Here is an 11,660-nt window from a genome sequence, read left to right as displayed (position 1 = left end):
AACCAACCAACAAAACAACCAACCAACAAACCAAAAAACCAACCAACCAACCAGCAAACAAACAAGCCAGAAAACCAACCAATCAACCAACCAACAAATAAACCAACCAACCAACCAACCAATCAACCAACCAACCAACAAATAAACCAACCAACTTACAAAACAAATAAACCAACAAACCAACCACCCAACTAACATACTAACTAACCAACAAATCAACCAAAAAACAAACCAACTAAGACACCAGCCAACCAAGCATCCAACCAACCAACAAACCATCCAACCGAGAGACCAAACAATCAATCAAACGATCAACCAAACAATCAACAAAACAAACAACAAATCAACCAACCAACATTCCAACCAATCAATGTATCAAAGAAGAATCCCCCCATCCATCCATCTATCCATCCATCCATGCATCAAACCATCCATCCATCCATTCATCCATCTATCCATCCATCCATCCATCCATCCATCTATCCATCCATCCATCCGTCCGTCCGTCCGTCCGTCCGTCCATCCATCCATCGATCTATCTATCCATCCATCCATCCATCCATCCATGCATCCATCCATCCGTCCGTCCGTCCGTCCATCCATCCACATCCACATGCACACTAAGGAACAATTTAACCTCTGATTTATATCTTTTGGACCATCAGAGAAAACCGGAGTGTTCATAGAAAATCCACACATACATGAGGAGAACAAAAATGTCCGATTCAGGATTTAAAGCAGACCCTTCTCACTGTGAGGTAAAGCCACCGAGAAATATTTTGAAGAGTATTAAAATGCCAGTTAAAGTAGCTGCTGAAACTGTGACCTCACTGCACTGAGCTCTTGTGTTTATTTTATGTAGATTAGCATTTTGTTACACTTGTTTAAACAATTTTAACAGTCTATAATTATAAATTCTTGGTTTTATTGATTGATTCACATTTTAGTAGCTTAAATTAGAGGTAGGCGATGCTGAGAATTTGGATATCGATCTTATACCAAGTAATTACAGGACTAGAATTGAAATATCGATCCCTTTTGGAACTGAAAATGCATCAAATATAAAACTGTGGAAATGTGTTTTAAAACTGACATAAGTCAATAATAATAAGAAAAGAGTAAATAGTGCAAAAAAGTAGCAATATAGCTAAAAATTAAACATAACAGCACCACAAACTAATGTTCTGTAAAAAATAAAGGCAGTAATAAATTACCAAAGTCGTCAGTGCAAAAGAAGAAAAAAAAAAAAACACAACAAAAAATCCTGACAATGTGTGCAAATATGTGTGAAAAATACAGTCAAGGGTTCAAATCAGGCCTCAACTGCTAGAGGTTTGTAACTTTTGGCTCTTTGATCAAAAACCCTCCAAAGAAATATCCCTTGAAGTGGCCTTTTGTGTGAATGTAGACGAAAGATTTCAAGACTTTTGATCAGAAATATTAACAAGTTCACATTCTTCCCTTTAACTGCACTTCTTCTTTTAGAGGAAATCTTCTCTACAGGTTCAGATATTGTAATTAATTTATTTTTTTGCGATCTTGCTCAGATAAATGATGGTTAATTCATTTTCTACTAAAGAAGTGGGTCTCTATTCTGTGAAATCTTCTCTGTTTATGTTCACATTTGAATATATGCATGAGAACCTGCTGCTGCGATTTGAAGATGTGGGTTTCAAACTCCGTCCATATCCCGCCTTTTGCTGCAACTTTTGAAGCTTTCTCAGGGTAATGTGAGGTTACGGGAGTCATTATTAAGGCAGAGCTGCTTTGAATAAACTGACATTCGTAGAAACACTGCACTCACATGAGTTCTGTGAGTAATTTCCAGTACTTTTCTGATAGTATTGAAGAAAAATGAAAGTATCAAATGTATCAATTTGTCCTACTAATATAGAAACTCACCTTGATATCAATAGTATCGGTACTCAGATCAATACACACATCCCTTGTTGAGTTTATTTGTAATTTAATGCTTTTAAAAACCAAATGATGCACTTTGTTCTGTTAGTTACAAATCATTTAGATAGTTTTTGTTTATTGGTTGCAAATTAGCTAATAGCAAATCTTTTTTTTTTCATTTGTTTTATTGAATTAAAAATATTTTTTACACACTTTATTTTATTTTTTATACTTTTTATGAAAAAAAAGTGTCCATCTTTTTAATGTTTTTCGTTTATTTTATTGAATTAAAAATATTTTGTACACACATTCTTTATTTTGTTTTGTATTATTTTTTTAATAAATGTAAAACAGAAAAGTATCCATCTTTTTTATTTTTTCCACTTATTTTATTTAATTGAAAAATATTTTGTACACATATTCTTTATTTTGTTTTATTGTATTCTTTATGAAAAATAAAATGATCCTTTTTGTATTTTTAAAATGTATTTTCTTAAATAGAAAAAAATACTTTGTACACACATTCTTTATTTTATTTTATTGGGTTTTTTTTTATCAAAAAAATGAAAAAAGAAAATTATCCATCTTTTTTTCATTTCTTTTATTTAATTTAAAACATATGTTGTACAAACATTTTGTTTCATTTTATTTAAAATAATAATGTATTTTATTTTATTAAAAAATATCTTGTACACAGATTCTTTATTTTGTTCTAGTTTTTATAAAGAATAAAAGTATATATTTTTTTAAAAAAAATGTATTTTATCTATTAAAAAATATTTAGTACACACATTTTTTATTTTATTTTACATAAAAAATAAAATAAAATTTTAAGTTTCTATCAACACCTACTTCCATGTGCAGCCCTCAAAAAGATCAATTTGAATGAATATTTTTGCAGATGTGTTTCGCATAAAAGCTCAGTGTCATAGAAATGTTTTATTCTGTTAGATTAAAACTTTATCTTACAATGTGTACATTGATGTGTTACCATAGTTCAATAAAAACAGCATATGAGAAATAATACCAAAATATAGATAACACAATAAAATGTAAGTGAGGCGTTGTAAAGTCTAGTAGCTGTATGCTAAATATTAGCGCTCCTTCCTGCAGTGAGGATGTTTCTGCCTCTGACTGAAGGAGCTGATGCAGAAAATACAAAATATTTATAATAACAGAAAATTATATCTAAAAAAATAACTAATTTCAAGTGAATCTTAAGTATTAATCATCTATCATCTCCTATTAGAGATTATTCTTGTTTTACCTTCTTCAAGGCCTCAAACTGGCCTCTAACAGGTGAGCAGAATGGGGGGGATCTTGCCCAAAGACACTTCAGCACAGAGGCAAGCAAAGCAGGGAGTGAACCCGCAACCATCCAACCATTAAACAAAAACGTTTGAATAATAAATCGCTTTATTCTGCACAGAAATGCTTATTTTTGGTGTTTTAGACAGTCGGCTCAGTCTGATTGGTGTGATCAGCTCCTCTTCACTTCTCGTCGTGGTAACCAAAATATTTATCTACTGATCACTAAGAAAGGAGATCTAACATCGGTGAACGGCTGCGGTTTCCCCCAGAATCTCTTTCTGCTTTCAAAGCAGACCTCAGAACTTTGCTTCACTGATGTGTCTCTGCAGAACGATCGAGCTAAACTAACTACAGCCTTTTCTGAACCTGAAACCACATCAGTTATTAAAGTCGGCCATGATACACACATGCTTTAGGGTACAGGTGGCACACTTTCTGGGCCAAAATGAAGTTTGACAGAAGGCCGTACCAGGAATATATGCGTGGCATCTTTTGGTAATCCACCTCATTAAATATAGAAATAACGCAGAATCTGGACAAAAACATGTTTGAATTTTGATTAAAAATAAATATAGTTATTTCTAAATTGAACATTTTGGAGCTTTGTTTAAAATTGCATCTTTTGTTCTATTTTTTGTGCCAATTGCATCATTTGATTGACATCCCTTAAAGGAAAATGCAAATTTATAGAAATGCTTCGTTCATGTGATGCTGGAACAATCCGAAAAATGACTCGGAAAACACACGAGTGTCAGAAAAACAACAAATCCTCCAACACCACATGAATGCAGAAGAATCTGGTCAATATATTTGTAATCCACTATCTATAAATAAACACCAGAATTACAGACACAATAAAACATTCAAAAGGATTATCAATAATTTATCTCAGTTTGGCGGGCCAGATTCAATAATTCAAAGTAAATAACAATGGCCCCCTGGATGGGATGTTGTTTTTACCACCTGATTTAGACTAAATGTCTTCAACCTTTAATGGAAAAAAAGTCATTTGGTTCAGTTTGTTAATGAACAAAACTAAGCTGCACTTCACCGTTTAGAAAAGTATATTTTACTCATGTTTTAGTGTCTCATTGTTTAAGTGTAGCTTTTAAATATTTACAATTATTTAATTAGAACAGTGTTATATTTTACTATTTATAACAATATTAACTTTTTTTTTAACTCTAACAGCAGCAGAGACGAGTACCTTTCAAAATAAAATACACCCAAAGTCAAATCAGATCCTCCAGCTGCAGCAGATTTACTTGAATTTCAAATATAAGGAAGTCAAACTATCACGATGTCTTTGAGACTCCTTCAGCCACAGAATACAAATCGCAACATTGGTGTTGAATTAAATGTAAAAGTTAATTGTTAAAAATTAAGTGAAAACTCAAACAAATGAAGCAAAATTGCAAAATCATCCGAATTTTGTGTTCAAATGTTGCAGACCTCTGCTTTAGACTAGTGTTTTGCACAAATATGTTCCAGTAATTTTGTTCAGTAGCTTACAATACAAGCAAACGTGAATTTTTAAAGTGCTTAATCCGATGCACCTCATGCTTAGAGTCAGTGTCGGTTTCTGCTTCGGATAGAAGTTACACTTTTTTTTCTGTCTGAAGTTTTCTGCTCTGCAGAAAACCTGCAGTTTTCTGCACAGATTGCAAATGTTTTACAGAAATCAACACATTTATGAAAGTTTTTTCAAACACGACAGAATCTTAGGGCCACCAAAAAGGAAAGAAAAAAGTAATAAATTTAGCCCATGACTTTTAAATTCATGACTTTATTCCTGAAATTTAACAGTTTCTCACAAATTTACAACTTTAGTCGTAATTGAAATTTTTTTGCTTGTAATTCGACCCTAAAACTACATGTATAGTAAAAAAAAAAGGTAAAACATTAAAAAAAAAAAAGTGTAAAGACTTTTGTCCACTTCAGTGTTGGAAATAACATATTTTATCATTTTGATGTTTGTTGTAGAAAGGTTGTGTCTGTTCTCTTGATAAAACACCCAAAAAACATTTGTGTTCCACGACAGATTTATTAGGGCCGCCTTAAAATAAAAAAATAATAAAGTAATGCATGAGAATAAAAGTATGAGAAAAAGTAAAAACTGTACATAAAATTAGGAGGAAAAATGTAATTTGACAAAGAAAAACAAAAAAAATTAGGCAAACTTCTATCCACATTGTGACTATTTCCATCAATGCAGCCACTTTTATCGATGCCATAAGGCTTTAGTTTATCAATCCATGCGCTATAATGCATTTGGACAAGATTTCTCCCAAATTTGTGAGAACATTTTCTCAGAAAAGGACCAGTTTCCTGCAGATTATTTCCAAGTTGTTATACTAACAACCAGAGTCTCTGGAGCCAGACGAGGCTCTGCTACCCTTCATGGAGGCTCTCTGGTCAACAAAACATAAAATAGCTTTTAGTTTTAAAAAGTAGCTGTAAAGTAAAAAAGTAACTCAGTAGTACGGTAAAAAAGTAAAGTACCTCAAACTATATTCAACTCTAAAAAAGTTGAAGGACAGTACCCATCACAAGTCAAACTGCAACCTTCTTGCCTCACTTGTCACATAAAATTATGACTTTAATCTTAAAAAAAACAAAAACGTTTTCATTTACAAAGACGATAAGTTACTTAAAATAATTTATGGAGCTGGAGCGACTCAGTTCAGGTCGTAAATCTATTTTGAGCTTACATGGACTGTTCTAATTATAGTTGTCAGACATGTATGTGGAGCATCACGGCTTCCTGAAGTGAGATTTGTTTCAAAATAAGAGCATCTCTTGAATTTAAAACTGTCTCCAAATCTACATCTTGCTTTTTAGTGTAATATAATTACCTGTTTCAACAGAAACAAACGTTTTGTTGTTTGTTTAGACATAAATGGTTCAAATGATTAAATATTTTAGGAAGGTTATCACTTTTACATTAACAGCTTTCCTTCATACACTTGTAGTGTAGTTTTTTCAAGTAAAGTTGACATATTTGTGCCAGTATTCTTTGTTTACTGTGCATTTGTACTTCTACATAACAAGATTAGGGCTATGTTTAAATAAAGGTAATGGAAAATTCTGACTTTAATCTCAGAATTCTGACTTTTTTCACAAAATTCTGACTTTATACTTCAGATAAAAAAAAAATGTTTGTGTTTTGTTCCCCTTAAAAACTTTTCACTGTCTCCTCTTTCGGGCTTCAACAAGAATATATATATTTTTTTACATGTTCTGGGTGTTTTTCTTTCTTAAGAACAAAGGTGTCACTCAGCTTCTACTTTAAAACACGACACAGAAACAACTCACATAAAGGTTGCTGCGAAGTTTCTACAAATGCACCATGATTAAACCACTTCCTGCAGCAAACATGTGGTCCACAGACGAGTAAATGTTCATATTTATAAAAAGCAGAAGTAAAACTTTTCTGAAGCCCATCAGAAGAAACTCACCGATCTTTCCAGTTGAAGCTGAGACTAACTACTGCGAGAATGAACGTTGGTGCTTCAGGCTTGACTGATATAAGGAGGCAGTGAGTGGGTGAAGTGACAGTGGTCTCAACAAGATGAGAGGAAAAAAAAGGTGGTTTTGCTTCAGTTTCGTTTATGCTGATTAAACAGGCTAAGGGGTTAGTGGTCTGCACAGGCAAACTGACATCATCGATATTGTAAAAGCTTTCCAGTCAGAGAAGAATCACAAACAACAGACATGCATTTCCCAGAAAAGGTAGTCACACTTTATTGATTTCAGTTTTTTACCAGTAAAATCCGATGGCAGTAAAAACGATCAGTGACAGAACTGTCAAAATACTTCCAGGTGTGAACCCCTCTGGAATCATTTGCTGAAAAGCAGTGAAGGTTAAAGAAAGAGAAAGACAGGAGCACAAATTTAAAAAATGAAAGATATTTAAGTGATTCACATCTCTTCCATGTTCAATCAAATCATAAATGCTAATGCAAAAAATAAATGTGTAAAAGCTGCAGAAAATATGCATAATACTTGATCGTCAAACCTTCCACGAACGTTTCCTGATGTTAAACAGTCAGTAGATAATACTGATCCGGTTTAAAGGAAATTCTCTTTGCTAGAGTTGGAATACTTTTTGTTGACGTCATAGATTTTCACGAGATTCTGGCTTTTCCTTGAAGTGGATTCGTTGACAAACACACCCATCTGTTGGAGGAAGTATTTGGGAATAGGATGGGAGTGCCTGGACCTGTACAGCTCCTTCAGGTCTTCATTCATTGGACTGCTTTGGTAATTCTGGCAGTAACGACCACTCAGATTTGGAGCACAATCTACTTTCCATTTGAAGAGAAACTTGCCATATTCAAAAAAACACTCGCCATTGTTAATCCCAGCTGTCAGTACTCGCTCACATTCTCCAAGCAGGTCATCATCCCACGTGTTGTCCTCATCCCAAACTTCAAACTTCAGTTTAGATACTTCTGACAGAACCTGGTCTCCCATGTCAAGAACCATGTTCCACTTTGGGTTGTCATCGTTGGAAATGACAGAAGTACGACCGACCAGTTTACCAAGAAGTTTCACTATCACATAGGCATCTGTGGCAGTCCTGTAATCTCCATAAAGGTTAAAAGCTCGCAAGATTGTAATTTTAACGCGGGCATTGCCCCTCTGATTTGGGCAGCAGTCAGAGGTCACAGCAGGGTCATTGTGACACTGGCAGACGCAGGGTTCTCTTGAACTGCTCTTGATTCCTGCCTTACAGGGATCAGTGCAGCTCTTCAACAGGCCTTTCTCCAGGATGTAATGACTGATGGCAGAGCGCAGGTTTTCCTTCATTGGGTCACTCTTAGGGATTAACTCATGAAGAGAATCCAGGGAGTAAGAAATGATGTCAGGATTACGTGGCACAGAATTCAGCCATTCCTTGTAGGCTGATGGATCTGAGTTGGCGGAGAAGATGAGGTCTGGTTCTGTTTTCTGACCACCCTTTACTTCCGTAAACCTGTTAAAAAGGTATTATTGTGTTAAATATACACCAGAATTAGCAATGTTAACACGATGAGATCCAGTAAAATGTGATTTTAAAATAAAAAATAAAATATATCTAATACTGTGTGATAAACTGGTTGATGCTGTTTGTTAATAAACAAAGCTGATTTTGTAAGTTCGTCCACTTTGACAATCTTCATTTTAATGGTAGGTTCATTTGAACAGCGAGAAATAGAAAATCAAGATATAGACTCTGAAATATTGATACACATTTTTTGCATTTCATTGAGGGAAATGGGTATTTGATCCCCAGTAAATCATGAATATTTCTGGCTCACACAGACCAATTAGAATCTCTTAATCAAGTAGTCACCTGAATCTAATCACCTGTAGAACGACACCTAAACTAGAACAACACAGTAGGGATTAGTTGATGATCTCCATGAAACTGGAGTCACAGTCATCAAGAAAACCTTTAGTAAGACTTTACACTGCAATGATTTCCTTGCTTAAGGAGGCACATACTCTGGCCCACCTGTAGTTTATCAATAAACAGCTTCTTGATTTAGAGAATGATTGGGAGAAGGTGCTGGGAGAAGGACCAGGCCTTAAGGAATGGTTAAAGAAGTAGCATATCAGGGTCATGGAGTGGCCAAGTAACTCTCCGGATCTTAATCTCTTAGAGAAACTATGGAGAGAGCTGAAGCTCAGAGTTACTTATTAACAGCCATCAAATCAGATGGATTTCATAGTCAAGGACTAAATTCCTTCTGATATGTGCAGAAACCTGCCCATCAACGTCAACACACACCTGATCTCTGTGTTTACTAATAAGGGTTTTGTCACAAAGTACTAAGTCTTTCAAGCAAGAGGCTTCAAATAATGATTCCCTTTAAATCAAATGCAAATAAATGTATATAAATTCTGTCAAGTTGATTTATTGATTTACTATCTCTAACTGTTGAACCTATCATTGGGAAGGCAGCTTGTCAAGTCATTTTTAAGTGGACAAACCCACAAAATCAGCAAAACTTAATTCCTCCGCTGTAAATTCACACCTGTCATTAAAGTAGCTGGAGAATGTAATTTTCCTCCTTGTCTTGTCCTTTTTTGCTTTGCAGTGCTGATTCTCGGCTGAAATTGTAGTAGCTTTCACAGTTGCGGACGCTTCCACTGTGAGGCATGTCTCCATCTCGTTCACTTCAATTCCATCCAGGTGGGCCTCACACTCACGGATGCTGGTGACGGCATTAACCTTACCACCCATTTTCACCTGAAAAGAAACATTGTGAGAATGCCATCCAAGCCAAGTGATGTAATGAGTGCCAAAGGTGTCAATCAGATGGTAATAGTTGTTCTTGCTTTGTGGGTTGTAGACTTTAGGAAGCTGGTTCACTGAGTCGAGAAATTCTTTTTTCACAGTTGGAGCTTTGGATACTCGGTAACTGTAATCAGAGATGAACAGGAAAGAGAATACGGTTTAAGGTGTGAACGTATTCCCCAAGATTGTTATTTAAAAGTTTTTGGAGCCATCTTACCTGTAGTACTCGCAAGACACACTTTGGGTTGTAAAGCTGAATTTATCAGATTTTGTTTTTTCCATGGAGTTTACAGCGAGTTTGGAATCGGTTCCAACCAACATGAAAGACCCACTTTTGTCTATCATGTTCACACTTAGACCCACCTTCCAGTTGTTTTCAATAGAAGAGGTCGTGGACTCGACCAGAGACTCGCTGGATTTGTAAACTTTGCTGGACACTTTTGCGCTGCAGAAATGCTTCGCCCTCCAATCCTCCACAGAAAGAGGCAACTTCTGCTTTCTGTTCTCAAAGTCAGGGTTGTCACACAGTGTGCAAGCTTGATCACTGTGCTTCCACTGATTCATGTCGAGCACAAAAAAACCCTTACGCTCCATTTTAGTGATGTCGAAGCCTTCTCCGGCTAAATTGGAACCTGGAGCGAACTCTGCCTCCTGGCACTCTTTGGGCGTCCCTTTTATGCATTGCTCAAAGGCACACTTGGGAAAGAACAGCAGAACGAAGAGGGGAAGTTTCACAGGGAACATGATGCTGTTCACCTATAAAATGTATATACATAAAAAATTATTTAGTTCTGTAAAGATCAGCAAAATACTTTTACATTTTCAATACCTACGAACTCATATTGAATAGCAGACAAGTATTTTCTTAGTTTTACAAAACAATTTTGACTTAGAAAAAAATATTTAAAAACTTCAGACCATTTTCAATTATGGGAAGATGACTGTTTTTTGTTTTTTTTAAACAAAGTGATTTTACACTCCAAACCTGCAGCTGAAAAGTCTTGGTGCACAACTATGCAAATGTTTTTAAATAGGGTTAAAAAGCCCAACCCAAGACCTTAAATAGTGCAGTCTCTAATCTGGTCAATATAAATTAATTACAACATAAGAGAGAGCTTTTTTTTCTCTTTTTACTTTTCTCGATTAATATATGTCAATTGTGAAATTCTAAGACTCCCGTTGACAAACGGTAAAGGTGATCACGAGAGGTTTTGGGTGCTAATTAAAGTTTTTACAGTATAAGGGTTGTTTTATTTATTTTTAATAATAAAGGCGACATCAGTCATTTCATCATGAATACTGGAAGGTATATGTATAGTACTATTGAACATTATCAGTCAAATATTTCACAGAAAATTTGTAGGCCATGGTCTTGGTTTATTGCACTTTCAAATGTGCCTTCCTTTATGTCTGCCTGTAAATTAGTCTTAGAGGCCAATTTTAAAAAAGATGCTCACATACAAACCAAAAATATCAATTTTACCACCTGAAAGACTGAGTTTTGAAGTTTTTTAACATGTTGATGAAAACAGTAACAGTAAATGAGAACAACTATGTTTTCTTTTTATTTACTTCTTCATCTTGTTTTAGTTTCATAACTAGATGCTGGAACTATATTCTTTGTAAATCAAATTGAGTGATAACAGCACAAAAAATCTGTAAAAGTTTAAGGTTCTAACATTAAATAGTGACAAATCATATTTTATGATATTTAGTAATAGAAATACAAACAATACAGTTGAATTAAACTTAGTTAATATTAATATCAGAAGAGTAAAAGAAGTAAAACTTTTAGGAGTTATTATAGACGAAAAGCTATCTTGGAAATCACAAATGAACACTGTCAAATCCAAAATAGCAAAAGCAATTGCTTTACTACACAAAGTAAAATGGTTCTTAGACAGTAATTCATTATATCTATTATATAATTCCTTGATTATGCCATACCTGAACTACTGTATAAAATCTTGGGGTACAACTTATAAAACATATATTCATCCAATCTACATATTACAAAAAATAAGCAATAAGAATTATTACAAAAAGTAATTATAGGGACCCGTCTAATCCATTATTTATTAAATTAAAACTATTAAAACTTTATGATCTTATAAACTTTAATATTTTGAAATTTACGTATAAAGTAAATATAAAATGCCTTCCT

At 34.4% G+C, this 11,660-nt stretch overlaps 2 protein-coding genes across 3 annotated transcripts in view; both read right to left on the bottom strand.

Moving 5' to 3' along the window:
* Window positions 1-11,660, bottom strand: part of LOC112146979 (perforin-1) — a 35,183-nt gene that overhangs the window by 6,750 nt on the left and 16,773 nt on the right. Inside the window, exon 1 of one of the 2 annotated variants that reach the window (XM_024273083.2) lies at window positions 6,669-6,727. The exons of the other annotated variant lie outside the window; for it this stretch is intronic. The gene's annotated coding sequence lies outside the window, so the exon portion shown is untranslated. Of the gene's footprint in view, window positions 1-6,668; window positions 6,728-11,660 lie in introns of those variants that run through there. 2 annotated transcript variants of the gene reach the window in all.
* On the bottom strand, window positions 6,719-10,240 carry LOC112146229 (perforin-1). Its single transcript, XM_036213064.1, has 3 exons — window positions 9,714-10,240; window positions 9,234-9,644; window positions 6,719-8,188 (listed from the first exon to the last, which is right to left on the bottom strand). Exons 1-3 carry the CDS (start codon window positions 10,238-10,240, stop codon window positions 7,282-7,284), a joined length of 1,845 nt encoding a protein of 614 aa, XP_036068957.1. The 3' UTR covers window positions 6,719-7,281.

This window comes from Oryzias melastigma, linkage group LG8, assembly GCF_002922805.2.
Source record: "Oryzias melastigma strain HK-1 linkage group LG8, ASM292280v2, whole genome shotgun sequence".
NCBI classification, from domain to species: Eukaryota; Metazoa; Chordata; class Actinopteri; order Beloniformes; family Adrianichthyidae; genus Oryzias; species Oryzias melastigma.
Note: the sequence above shows the minus strand (reverse complement) of the source record. Positions and strands in the feature narration are given on the sequence as shown.